The sequence below is a fragment of the Thunnus maccoyii genome, chromosome 4, assembly GCF_910596095.1.
Source record: "Thunnus maccoyii chromosome 4, fThuMac1.1, whole genome shotgun sequence".
Lineage (NCBI taxonomy): Eukaryota > Metazoa > Chordata > Actinopteri > Scombriformes > Scombridae > Thunnus > Thunnus maccoyii.
Window position 1 is genome coordinate 10144215 of NC_056536.1, and position 14894 is coordinate 10159108.

Genomic DNA, 14894 nt, shown 5'->3' on the forward strand with positions numbered 1-14894 from the left:
CCCTGCCTGTATCCCAACACATATACAGACGGGTGACAAATTAAAGGGAAAACCAGTACAGGTCTAAATGCTTGACTCCTACAGTGGGGGGATCTGGTGGCTCTGTTATGCTGTGGGGGCATTTTGCTGGCATGGTTTGGGTCCACTTGTCCTCTTAGACGGAAGGGTCACTGCAAATCAATACAAAGTTGTTCTGAGTCATCACCTTTATCCTATGATGAAACATTTCCATCCTGATGAGAGTGGTCTCTTCCAGGATGATAATGCCCTAATTCACAGGGCACGAGGGGTCACTGAATGGTTTGATGAGTATGAAAATGATGTGAATCATATGTTATGACCTTCACAGTCACCAGATCTCAACCCAACCAAACACCTATGGGAGATTTTGGACTGACATGTTAGACGGCGCTCTTCACCACCATCATCAAAACACCAAATGAGGGAATATCTTTTTGAAGAATGGTGTTCATCAGCCTTGACATTGATTTTACAAGTCTCTGGAATTCTTTACTATTACACTATTTACAACCCCTAAAGCATAACAAAGCCACTGGATCCCCTCACTATAGGGGTCAAGCATTCAGGCCTGTGCCAGTTTTTCCTTTAATTTGTCACCTTCTGTACATGTATCTACACAATCACACACACAGATTAGTCTCAGCGAGGCAGCTTGTTCAGTGCTGCTATGGCAGAGGGGATAAAACAAAAGTGAGCTCTTCTCTATTTTAGGGTCCTGTATTACGGCCTGATGGCAGGAGTGTGAAGTGTGGGTTGGGGGCCTGATCAGTGTCATTTGCTGTTGTGAGTGCGAGTAGTGTGATGGCTCTGTTGTTCATGTCTGAGAGACTGGGTGTATAGGGGAGTGGATGAATTTGGAGGTTGCATGTGTGATCCTGGTAAGTTTGTTTTTGTTGGAGATGGTTAACATGGTGAAGAAACAGGGGGAACAGTATGGTTGTAGGGTTGCATCATGCTTTTTTTAAAACAACAACAGGAGGTGGGGGCAACAGAAAGTGAAAGAGTTTGCAGATGATGTGGAGTCTCTGATGGGATTGTTTATGGATATCAGCGATGTGTTGATCAAAGCTGAGTTTATTGTCCAAAGTGAGTCCAAGATATTTGAAGTTGTTGACTTGTCCTACTGTCTTGCTACAGACGGAGGTGGTTTTCAGTCCAGTGTGGGGTGTTTAATTTGTTGTTGTCCATGTTCACTTGGAGGTAGTTGTCTGTGCACCATTGTGTGAAATGAGAAATGGAGTGTTGATAGGCTGTGATAGAGTTATTGTCATTGAATAGTCCCAGTATGGCATTGTCATCAGATGTCAATCATGTCACATCTCAGGTCTCATCCATTATTTCCTATCACTTTTTGTCTGTCAACTTGCCAGTGAAAGCACATGACAAAACACACATCAGTGTATATCAAGTATGACACAATCAGTGGCCTTGCAAACTTGAATTCACTGACATTTGAGCTCCAACTCACACAAACAAGGGGAAGGATAAAGTGTTTATTTGCAGAGTTAGAAATCCAGACTGTGAACTCTTTTTGGGTCTTTCCACTTATCTGTTTTTACTTCTGTGAGATGAACCGATAATTCCATGCAAAAATGTATCATAAAACTACCTTCCACATGGTGGCAAAGCATGAAGTCTCCTCTGACCTTATTTTCTCTCTTGTTGTGATGCAGAATAACATTCTCAGTGGAGACTGAAGACAAAGACCACATTTACCATCAAGACCACTGCAAACAGTGGACAGAATGCTTACTTACCTGTGTACTCCAGAGGACAGAGTACAATTGCTGGCAATGGGCCAGAAAACAAGCTCTATTGTGTAAATGACAAGACGTAGGTTTGTTTGCTCCTCTTATACTACCATACCAGGAAAGTTCATACAGTATGTACACTGTATACACAGTGCTGAAGACATAATCAGAAGCACTTCAAAGTTTAATGCACCAAAGCCACAGGGGAACAAATACAGGCTTATGCTACAGACTGCCAGTCAATATTAGCTTCTTTTTACATTGATTTAAAAAATCAAATGCTTAAAACTTGGCCTGGAAAGTACATTCAACAAGAGGAAAAATCCAGACTTCTCACAACCAAATCATAAAACACAGCCACAGAAGAGTGCTGCGCCTGGCCTCAAGCAATGTGTGTGAGGCTGCCTCAGACAAAACATCTTCATACCAACATTTGCACCGTGTTAAAAAACACAGTTTCCTCATTTAATGAGACCACTGTGGGGGACCTAATGCAGAGAGCTACATCAAAAAAAAGAAAACAAAAAAATACAGATTTGTATTTGGAGTAAGAACTTGTTGGAATTTTCACACAGAAACAATTAAACATGCTCTTGTGATTACTTTCCATATTCTAAGGCAAATTGGCATCCGCTACAGCACTTGAGATTAGAAATTGAATTAGAATTGAAGCTTTGATGTGAGCATACAAAAAAAACGACAGCTCCCTTGGAAACTTAACTGCAGTGTGGATACTTGCGTCATCCCAACTTGGTCGTCAAGCTGTGACGTTTAACCTGCAGTCGTCTGGGGTTTATGGGAAATGGTGTTAGTTTGTTAAAGACCTCTAAAAACAGTAATATGTAATATAGAGATATTGAATAAACAATGCTATTGGATGTTTTTCTTGTATATATGGAGTCCACCACACAATTTGGTGTTTTTAGTTATTTGCTGGAACAGAACCCAGGAGATGTTGGTGGTTTTACCTTCTACAATAGATCCAAACCCCTACAGAGGAAAGTTCGGGGCTAACAGAAACATGTTTCAGTCATGTTTCAGATGACCTTTAATTCATCATGTACCCACATTCATGCAGACCATCTGTGCGCAGCCCAAAATGTATAACCACATGGACCACAGGTGCCAATAAAACATGTTAACACGTATTGTAGGAGCCATGTTTTCTGATTTGTGTTTAAAGCAAGCACTAGGGAGTGTATGTTCAAGACCAGCCTGGCCACAGGTTATTAAAGTTCATGTCAGTAATCGCAGGTGTGGCTGATGGGAAAGAAGCAAACAGTGTTTGACTGTGCTCAGACAACATCATATGACTGTATTTGTTTTAACTTTGTGTTGAAAACTTATTGGAAGTGATGGACAATAAGGAATTGGATGGATATAAAGTATTGGAAAAGACTGAATATTGTTTTTCTGAGTACATGTCTAAACAATTAGGCCCATTAGCAGCCAGTAGCGGCTAAAGCGTAGGACTTAGTCACTACACGTATGTTTATGTAGACACCCACTGTCCCATTAAGACACCCGCATGTATGTCCATTTTTGGATCATGTCTGTGCCTTCAGCCAGCAGCTTGTTTTAGGACTCTAAAGAAGAGGACAATTCATTGTGATAATGGTGGTGTGTGATGCTTACTATCACTAATATGGTGGCCATATGAAAAATGCAGCCATTTATAGTTTGAATTCACACTTGCATTGAGTTCAACTTTTAACCTCAACTTCATTTGCAGTTCGTGAAATTGAATAATGTAAAATTTATAATGAATGCAGAAGGAAAAAAAGGTCAGCCTCCTGGGCAGGTTATCTCATTATAATTATTGAGCACAATCCACTATATACAGGAATGACCACTATAAGGAAATTTACTCATTTCATTCCAGCACAAAACAGTTTTGAATACTTGCTGCACTCCAGAAATTCACGCTCAAAATGCTTCATATCATGCAGTAGATACAGGGACTGTGTGTCCCTGTCACAGTGAAAGAGGATAAAAGTGAGATAAAGAAATGAAAAAGGGTTTTGACCATAAAAGAGCAACCGCAGGAAGAGTGGCAGCAGTATGGCCCTTAAAACAGAAAAGCATGGTTCCACTAAACAACAGGCATGTGGTTAATAATTCAGCAAGCATAAGAGTCCGTTTGAGAGAAGCTTTTCTAATATTCATGTGACATGATAGCCAAGGCAGGAACTCTGGCTCTCACTGGGCGCAGTGTTATTCATACTGTGAGGCACTACAGTGTTTTGTAATTCATAACCTTGGTTTTGGGCCAAGTGAGGACATATCTAAACCAACCCACACTTCAGTAGCAAACTCAATAATTCAACAAGATTTGTTCTCAAATGCTTAACTGATGTAAGCCTAATATTCAAAGACAATCCAATCAGTAGTTGAGAATTCCCCAAAATAATCAAGCTGTGGACCTCAAGCATGGAGATCCTGGCAGGAAATGAATCAATCAATCAACTTGCTTGACGCGCAGGTCCGCACAACTCGTTGAAATTTGGTAGTGGTGTGTGTCTGCTCCTCTGCAAACTTCTGTGACCCATGATAATCTATAACATCTTTCTCTATATAGGTTCCCAGAGACGTTTATGTGTATCTTTGGAGAAGCTCAATTACAGCTGCACTGGTCTGGAAATAAATGCTGTTAAATTCCACATGTACTGAGAATCCTTCAGCTTTCCTCCAGCCACTTTGGGGGTGAATACTTAAGGGACATATTAAGTAATGTAATTAGCATTAGATAGCTAAACATATTATTAAAGGGCTCCTTACAGTCAACAGTGTCCTTCAGCATTGGATGGAGGAGGCTCCTTGGTGATCCATGGTGTAGATTCAGTCTAGGAGACAAATTGAAACCAATTTAAATGACTGAATGAATAAATGGAAGTGCCATAGGTCTCTTTATATAAATATGTTTCTAAAACCAGAGTCTCTTAAACAACTATCAGACCATGTCCTCTTAACTTTGACTGCTGATAGCACAACAAACGCTGGTCTCACCAAACAGCTTAAGCACAGTAGCTCTGTAAGCATGCAGTAAAAAGTCTGACAATTACAATGGTTATATCTGTGTAACACATTATTGAAAAAGCTTAAGGTACAACAAATACATATATAAGTATACAAGACCAAACAAGCTGGTAGTGAATATTATTATCGCAGCAACCCCTTCGCTACAACTATACCTGTCCTATCTCCTCATGAGAAACCTCATTAATCCCTAGCGGGTGTAATTAAGAAAAGGCTAATCACCTTCTGTCCCCATCAGCAGCCTGAGCCTCTGGCTTGTTGGTAAAAAGCTCCAAGACAGTGAAGCCTCGCCCCAGGGCCTGCAGAGAGCCATCTGGCCTGGGTGACAATGACACCAACTCCAGAACCACCACCGTGCTGGGCAACTGCAGAGACGTGTGGAAGTACAAGACCTAGAGAGCCATATGGAGTAAAGACAGACATTATCAATATTACATCTTTACTTTGTTAGGAATACAGCTTTTATATATTTCATTAAATTATATCTAATGTCAAGCAAAGAGACCTCACAAGCTTCCCTGCAGTGAAAGAAAGATTGTTTTTAAGGTCGGTGATCTAAACCATTCTGTTAATTTTAAATGAGATTAAAAGAACACTGAATTAAACATTAAACTGTGGCATCTGCAGGTCAACGCAACATTTAAAGCAGGTTAACAAGTATTCATACAAGAGACAATACAGTACATATTAATTTACCTTGTTAAATCAGGAACACAGGGCTGGAGTTTCTTTTCCCAAGCAAATAAATTAGAAATACCAAAATATTAATTCAAGAAGTGTGATTTTTTAAAATATTATTCCCCCACTTTCATTTGGATCTACGCATTCCTTGCTGCAAATCTTGCCATGTAACTCAATTTTCATAATCTTCCCACTGGTTCAATTAGATTAGATCAGAAGTAATTTATTGATCACCCTACCAGCTTGACTACATTGGTGTAGCCCCAAGCTATAATAATGACCAGTTCCAAAAGACTCTATGTCAGTCCACACTCAAGACGAGACTTTTTCTTTAAAATGCATTTTGCAACTCAGTTATGTTATACCATCTACTAAAGCTTTTGGTAAATATACTAATACAGAAATTGATATAATGAGTGCGAGTGTGTGCATCTGTCTGTTTGGTGTTTTGTTTACCACATGACAGAACTGGTGGAAACTCCAGCACCCCAACAAGTAAAGCCCCCGAACACATTTCACATGTACACTCATGACAAGACAATAATGAGTACATACTCTAGCATGTACCTTACACAATGACCAGCGAGGCATTTTAATGCCTTTAATTAACGAATGTATTTTCTGCTGCAGGCAACTACAAGAATCTAATTACATACTGCAAGTGAGAAGAGGATCATATCTTCTAACGACATCAGCACACAGGACAGGATATATAGCAGCTTAGCATTACTGCAAGAAAGAAACTGATATATGTGGAATATACGCCTGAGAGGAACATGAATAAACAATATGTTAACCACTTTGGATAATATATGCAGAATATTGCCCACGTTGCCTGACCTATTCTGTACATTTTGTTTGTGCTCTCTCAGTGCAAGAGAGAGTAAACATGACAGACAGAACTGAGATCGAGATGAGTTACATGACATACACTAATAGTGTCCAATAAACAGCATGTTGAGAATCACTTCAGTGAAATGACATACAAACAAGTACAGATGGTGCACAGTCCCGTGGTACCTAGCTTGGCATCCAGCATCAACTGTTGCTGTCATTTGAGTTACAGCAGCCCAGGGATAATAAATATATAAAAATTCTTAAAAATAAGAACATCACACACATATAGTATTTGGACGTTGACCTTGGGAGACCCTGGCATACTGAGAAGAAACGGTTGAAAGTTACACATAGACTGCATCAATTTTCACTGGATTTTTTGCACACAAAAAAAATTACACCATTATAGCACAGGGCCAACAGAGGGAGTAAGAAACAACAAGAAAAAAAGAAAAGAAAATGTGAAAAATGCTACCACAGTAATCCTGGTACCACAAACCTATTTCATGGTGCTCTGATACACATACAGTATGTTCCATATGACTGGAACATTGAATTAACTGGATTCAGCTCCTGATGGCCACATTGATGTCATGAGTTACAGTGCACTTGTATAACCTGAGGTGTCAAACTTTCTATTTGTGAAGAATGGAGAACCCATCAATCAATCAGAGCTTTTTAGGCGGTATTAAAAATGGGTACCTGAAGTTTTTCCTGAAAAATGGTGACAAGTGTGGATGAGATCGATGCAGCTGTAGTTTGTTGTAAGTCAACTTACAGAAAAACAACTTTAAAAAAGGGACGTATATCTTCGACTGTCTTGAAAAACCATTAACCGCTCCTTGCAGTGTTGAATGAAAATTACATCAGCAGGGTGGATACATCACTCACTTCTGATTGGTTGGGGTAAAACAAAATACGCTCCTCCCAACAAAAAAGGGGATAAAATCAACGTGTTGTCAGGCTGAATGAATGAAGTGAAATGAAACGGCAGTTCAGCCTCATTATCAGGCTAAAAGATTGTTTGCCTCCATCACAATCATGAAACATACACCTTGTCCCTCACTTAAAAAGATTAACAAAACCCACTCTTTCATCCGGTTATTGTGCTGCTTTTGATTCACTGTGGTCGTGCCAAGCACACTGCTGTCAATCTCCATATTGCAGGTCTCTAAAAAAGGAATGAGCCAAACATCCAGGGTTGACAAGAATACCTGATTGTTGAAGGGTGTGACATCAAAAATCTCACATTCAAGAGGTGGGTATGTCCTTCTGCTGAGGACACTCTTTAGGATTATGTAAAGGGGTTTGACCTCGCTATTTTTACACAAGTTCAGAGGAAGACAGTCAAGCCTTTTGGGAGCCTGTTTGTAGTCTGTGCCAGGTAGGTGCAATTGTTTACAGACTCTGATCTGCCATTCAAATTGGAAATAATAGCCTACCTACAGCCAAGCCACACTGATTTATATGCACAAAGGCCTGAATGTGATAAAGGCAGCCACAAATTCTCTGTGATCCATTGGTCCCCGACCACAATAAAGCCTGTTATTTTCCAAAACCATAAAGAAGAACATGACAGTGTCAACAAAAAAAATGGCATAAGTAGACATGAGCTTCCTTGAAATACAGAGTCAATTCTTCCCAGCCCTCTGTGGCAGAGCCTGTTCATCTTTAGACCCAGCTATCAGCCACCGCAGAGCCTTATGTTCAAATTCAAAACCTCGGAGGCATTCCTATTTCAGCCTTATCAGTCTTTTATCTCTGTGCACGGTGGGTTTAAATTACTAGTTGTCCAGATACAAATGCTGCTGAATACAAATGGAAAAACGTCGGAAGCAAAGTTACTCGTCTAGCAAAGGTTTGATTTAGTTATTGTCTGTTTGCTTGTTTTTTATGTGTTCACTGGACTTTGCCTTGCCGACAAGGATACTGAGATTCATAAAATAGCTCACAAGCTGGTCTGTCTGCTAAGATGAAAGTTTCCTGCTGGAAATGATTCAACATTAACCATTTTTTTCCTGCATGGTCTTGTCAACATGGGCTAGTGATACAGAATGGGTCCAGTGACTAAACACAGAGTCTTTGACAAAACTTTCACTGCCGAGTTTTCAATGGAAACTCTGAAAGAAAAGTAGTTTATGACATTTTAATACAATTTTTTTCTATAATCTGACAAATGTATTAGTCTCAGGTACTGAGCAATTATTCTGTTTGTCATGTGTTAGCAGCAGCAAACACTGGCTGAGCTGAGAAAGTAAAAAAAATCACCCATCCCAAGATGCAGGTCATTGACTGTTACTGGACTGAAAACTTTACTTTCACTCAGTTTATTTATTTGTTTCCCTCCAACCTTAAATCAAAGCCTCATCTTTGAATGAACTTCTCTTGAACCTATCCCAAGCTGTATAAACAAAAGATGAGGGGGGGGGGGTTCCATATTTTCTATCATGTTCACCCAAGTCCACCCCCCTTGTGATAATGTGGAATTTGCATTGTGGTCAAAGACACAGTCCCCAGTCTCAGAGCTATCCAAACGTGGACACTGTTCATGACGGATTTCCAATTCAAAGGTAGAATTCCTTTTTCATCTGCCTCACTGCTTTGATACACCTCCAAATTGATGCTGTTCCAATATATGGCAAAAAAAACACACTGTCCAATAATAATTCCATTTTACAGAAGGATGTAGTCAAAAACAGCTATGACTGGTTATGAATATTTTGAGACAGACAAGCTGAACTAAGTATAAAATAGTGTTAAGTGTTTGGAATGAAACTTTTTACCCAAATGGATTTTAAGATGGCAAATTTTAGAACTGCTGTTGAGCTAATTTCTACAGTTTTTCTGCAATCATGGTAATGTGCAGCATGCTTTAGCTGCACCTTGTCCTGCACCAAAGAGCTTTTATCTTTTTCCAGTACATATTCAGAGCTGGACATTTCCTAGCTGACCCGTGTTGTTAAGATCCCGGCTGAGTGCAGGGCCGCAACGTGACGGCCTTTGTCTTTGACCAACTGTATCCACAGAGCAGGTTGTCATAGACAACTAACTGCTTGGAGGTATCGCATCCTCCGGTGCGACACTGTTGTGTTTCTATTCTTATTATTAATCTTATTGTTTTCATATCCACACAGCTTTGCCATGATTTGTCAATGAAGGCAATTCCTCCTTTGCTATGTTGTTCAGCACTACCTGCAGCTGTAAAAATGAGGTATGTTTGTTTTAGATAATTTATTGATCATATGTTCTCTCATTCCAGTGTTCAAACCTGACACCTCAGTTTGCCTGAGCAAACCTCTAAATTTAAACAATTTCAAGACCGCCATAGTGCGCTACACTTTTTCCCCGCAACTTTATGTTAAGGCAATGTTATGACATTTTGTTCCTTCCCAACGCCACAGGAGCACTGAGAGATGTCATTGAGAAAACAGCTTGCATCGGCAGCAACGCCAGGCGCAGCATATGTCGGACCTAATGAGAGGTTATACTCTGCAGCGACTGTCAACAAAGCAGTAATCGATTCTCGCAGGGGTAAATATCCAACCTTCCTCCCCCCACAACTCGAGTAAAAAGGGGCAAACAGCAATAGGGTGACATTAAAACATCATCAGCACAGAGGCATGTAGCTTGAAGTCACTGTCACTACCGACAACCAGCCTGTCTGCAGCTACTGGGGGTTTTGCTGGGTGACAGAGAACTTAACCACAGCAGGATAGAGGCAAATGAAAGTGTGAGGAAGCAATGTTGTCGGATGCAAAGTTACACTACAAAAAAAGATAGAGAGATAAAGAGAGTTGAGTGGGTGTGTCTACGCCACATTTTGGGACCAATATGGTATTTAAACAAGATGAGTGGGTTCAGTTGACTGTCACAGTGTTTAAACTATCTGAATGGACAATTATTGGACATTAATACATTTACAGCTCAGCTAGTTACAAGAAAGAGACATTACAATAGATCCATTTGGCTCTTTTGGGCGCCGCTGATATACTGTCCCATAGTTTAAATCTGTCCCATAGTTAGCTGGTGTTATTTGCTCTGACAGCAAGTAAGAAATACAGTATATCCTGGTAATAGTCTGATTCACCTCCAACAGCAATGGTAAAATTAACTTAAAAAATTATGTTAAGTGTGACAGGTGACATTTTTGGAAAAATTCTATAAGCTTTTCCAGTTTGTGTGGGGGCTGAGTGATAGAGTTGGGTTGGTGGGGGGATGCTGGTCATCAGTTGGGACTAACAAACCACATGTGACATAAATGACTTTCAAGGTGTAAAAAGCTCACAGAGGTTAAATGCTCGGGACAACCTGTCAATCTGTCAGAACTGAAGAAGACTTTTGGATGAGAAGCAAAATTTCTTCAAGAATCTAAAGTAGGCACAGTTGTCCTTGACTCAGCCCTTCTGGATATACCACGACCTGGATTACTGTCAACCTTAGAGGCAATAAATTGATTTGACAGATGATTTTGTACCATAAAGTTGGCTTATTGTCTGCTGGGAAATAGAAAACTATTACAGTGTTAATCAGTAATTAGTGTTTTGTAATGTATGGAACTTGCTCTTGGAAAATATTAACAACTTGTGAAATAGATTTGTAGAGTCCTATTACAGGCTGATGGCGCCAAACAATTATGAACCTCTCATAGTGCTATCAGACTGTAAAAGATGAAGCTAATTCTTCCTTCCCTCTCGAGGTGGTCATTCAAATGCTCGACTTGTGGGCATCTGAGCAAGCACTGAAGGGGGAATGATGGGCATCGCACAAAACAATGAGGCTGCAAACGAGCAGTAGTTCTGCATAGAGAGGTCCAGAGCAACTGGAGTGTAATTTAAAGGGCCCTGTTTTCCGACCCCTGGAGCATTCCCAAAAGAAAAGCAAACAGAGCATTTCCATTTAGTCAACATGCTGACTGGGAGCACTAGTGTAAGCTACCTGGGACTCTGATAATAGGCTGGCTCTGCATGTCTGCATGGGTGTATTAGCTATTCAAATGTTATGCATATAACTGTGCGAATGCATGTGGCTGTGTGTGTGTGTGTTTGTGTGAGAATAAAGGCTGCCATCTTACAGCATAGAAAAAAAGCACATGAATACACAATCGTAATGCATTATACGTGTACATATAACTGCGAGCTCCAACTGTATTGCTACTACATTTGTTATATGCCGTGTGCCTTCTCCCTTAGATGTTGCTGTTAAAGGCAAAAACTTGAAGTCACAGCTCAGCTCATGAAGTTCTGTGAAGCTAAGCGAGCACACGCACTCTCCGAGATGCTTGGCTGTAACGCTTTGATACTAGTTTTGGCAGCATAGCCAACGCCTTGAGGTGGAGAGGAGGGAGAAAGAGAGAGAGGGAGAGATAGAGAAAGTCATTTGACAGGCACAGAACCAGCGGGTATCAGCATCACAAATCCTCTCGGTGTGAAATTCTATGACTGTCACCGGCGTAGGAGAAATGAGAGATGCTGGTGTGGATGATAGAGAGGCAGAGAATATGACAGGGACGGAGGCTCCAGGCTTCCTTATGATCAATAATATCACAGCCGGGGCAGGTAGGGCCGTGTATGCATATGTGTGTCAGTTAAATAGATTTAGAGGTCCTCTGTGGTTTAAAATGTTCGAAACTGACCCGTGGAAAACCTACACAAAAGAGACCAGATCCCAAAAGATCTCAGGACAGTCAGATCCGGTCCGAAATAGACTGGAGGATAATTAGACCTAAATAGAGAGAAAACGTCAACGCTGGTGGCAGCATGATGCACCAGCGATTAAGGAGCAGGACAAGAATACATGTCCCAAGAATCAAGATAAGTCATGGAAACTAATTCCAAAATAAAGTCCAGATTAGACTGATAAGACCAGCTCAACTCCAGTTCCAGCCTGAATCGCTGCCAAGATCTCACAATTTTTTTAGTGATTCAGGAATGGAGACATCATGTTCCTGTGCCAGATCCAGAAAAACTGCCACAAAAATGGTGACAAGTGTAGATGCGGTGGAAGCGGTGAAACTGGTTGATATAAGACTTACAGACATAACAACTCTTAGATCTCCTATTTTTTTAAGCAGCTTGAAAAATGTTTATTAACTGCTCCTAGCAACTGATAACCTTCTTACCATTTGACTGTATCTAAGGCGATTAGGGTCCCATTCACTAACTTTGTGCTAAGAGCAGAATAGTTGGTAAATTTAGACCCTTACACAAATGATCAGCACATGTCTACATCTTATCATTGCCATAATACACTCCTGGATCTCTATAAATTCTGTAGGGAAGCCTATTTTGTGAGATGACAGATGTAGGAAGGTGAGGAGACAGCTACTGAAAACCTGAAGCACGACAGGTGAAAAAAGAACAAGAAGCGTAATGTTGCTGATTGAGAAGTTGAAAGTAGAAAAGGTGTTCTTTCCTATCACCTGAGGGACTGGTGCAAGAAAAAAAAAGGAAATGGTAAATGCTGTTTCCCCTGAGGTTTGCAATGTGGCTGAAGTTTTTTTTTTAAGTGGTTTGATATAAAAGTTTATGTCATAAGGACAAAATAGAAAGAGAGAGAGAGAGAGAGAGAGAGAGAGAGAGAGAGAGAGAGAGAGAGAGAGAGAGAGAGAGAGAGAGGGAAAGAGCAGGTGGAGGATAGGGAAAAGCTGATCTATCAGCTAAAGATGAGAGGACTGCAGCAATTACTGGAGAAACAGCCCAATTATGTGGATTCCCTCCAAGGAAAGAGGTTGACAGTGATGCGATTTCTATCCAGCAAAGACTTTCATAGAGTAGTAATTCTCATTTTTCAGAAATCACCATCTTACACTGTTTTTGACGACACAGAATTTTAAACAGTGCGTGAGCTATATAGAAATGACCGATCTTTCAATTTCCATTCGAAATGAGGATGCCTGGCCTGCATGTATACAACTGAGCTGAATCTCAATACTTTTCTGGCACTGATCAAAAGGACCGAAAGCTGGCATTAAATGTCAGATTCATAATCTTAATCTAATTATTTTATCTTATGGCTCCTGATTTAAATTAAAATATCAGATGACAACCAGCCCTAGTGGGTATCTGCCACAATTAAAAGGCATAGGCCAGTAGAGAATACAAACATTATGGTTACTAATAGAGACATAAAACATAAAAATCATGTACAGTAGTGCCCTAATGTTTGCCTGTTCATCAACAACTATCAGTCCACACTGATCACATTCAGTGAAAGTTTGTCTATTTTCATTTCTAACGCTTTGGGCCCCTTATAGTAATAACGGGTACTGACAATATTTACAGTAGCTATATCATCTGAGTTAGTTCTGAATTTGTTCACACAGTGAGAATAAATTCAAGTAAAATTTTAGCTTAAACATGTTGTACTCAGGGACTCATCAGATTTTTGTGTATGCAACACTAGCAACACTATTAAAGTTTTAGTTTTAGAAAAGTGTGACAGAAATAACTAAGAAATTTAAATATCTAATTGTTTATCAATTTCAAAATCCTTCCAAAACTGTATCCACCAACACAGGAAAGTAAAACTAATTAGTTGAAAAAGTGCATGAAAGCTCCAGGCCTGCTTATTAGCTTAGATTGATCTTTCAACCACATTTCACAGTCTTTTCTTTTATTTCTATATTTGTCATTTGTAATGAAAAAAACACTCCCAACATAATATCATAATGTCACTTTGGTTACCGGGTACAAGGCCAAATGTTTAGTGTACAGTAAAAAACTGCTTATCTTTAATCACCACTCAATCTGAAGTCTATCTTGTTGCACTTGTCCACTATCTGGCAGCGCTAAATCTATGACTAGTATCATGGCCGACCATCTTGCTACACTGCAGCAGCATCAATTAGGGTAAACGTCTCTATTAAGCCCACTTGACTGTGTTTCAACGGCGATTTTCTTCCTTTTGACCTTTGAACCACTTTCCTCCCTAATTTTGACCTCATTTTCTCCCATCCAAGGACAAGATACAGGATGTAGAGCGCAAGTTCATCCTTTGCAGAGCAGAGCTGGAGGGACCAGGACTATACTATTAGCACAATTATGAGGTCAGAAATGTTGACCAATTTCAAATGGCAACAGCACACCATAGGATAGAGATTCAGATAAAATGATAACACACATTGAAAGATGAAGTATTGAAGAGTATTGTCCACTATAGTTTTAGTTTTGTCATAAATCGTTTTTTGGCTACATTACAAAGAAGACATGTTGTAAGTTAAGCTTTTTCTGCGTTGACAACACAGCAAAAAGGCTGATCACACTCATTTCAAATGCCATTTTCAGACCATAGGATTGAAGTGGAGACAACATGATAGATATTGAGAGCTGAGAGATTACAGATTTGAATAGAACAAGTTTGTATTGTTAATATTTTTTAATATATATTTCTTTGTCAATAAATCATGAAACAGGCTGCTCTGGAACACCCATAGGCTTAAAGGGTACATTAGGTAACCATTAAGCTCATGCCAGACTATTGACATATTTTGACAAATTAAACAATAAAAACATTAGAAATTGGTATAAATGAATTATTGACACTTCAAATGAGAGATTAGACTTTCATTTT

At 39.8% G+C, this 14894-nt stretch overlaps 1 protein-coding gene across 3 annotated transcripts in view; it reads right to left on the reverse strand.

Moving 5' to 3' along the window:
- Positions 1–14894, reverse strand: part of nphp4 (nephronophthisis 4) — a 168604-nt gene that overhangs the window by 137781 nt on the left and 15929 nt on the right. For all 3 annotated transcript variants that reach the window (XM_042408717.1, XM_042408716.1, XM_042408715.1), the window contains exons 3-4: positions 5031–5200; positions 4551–4615 (exon numbers count right to left, since the gene is read on the reverse strand). In XM_042408717.1, the coding sequence (XP_042264651.1) occupies positions 4551–4615; positions 5031–5200 (235 nt within the window). The remainder of the gene's footprint in view (positions 1–4550; positions 4616–5030; positions 5201–14894) is intronic.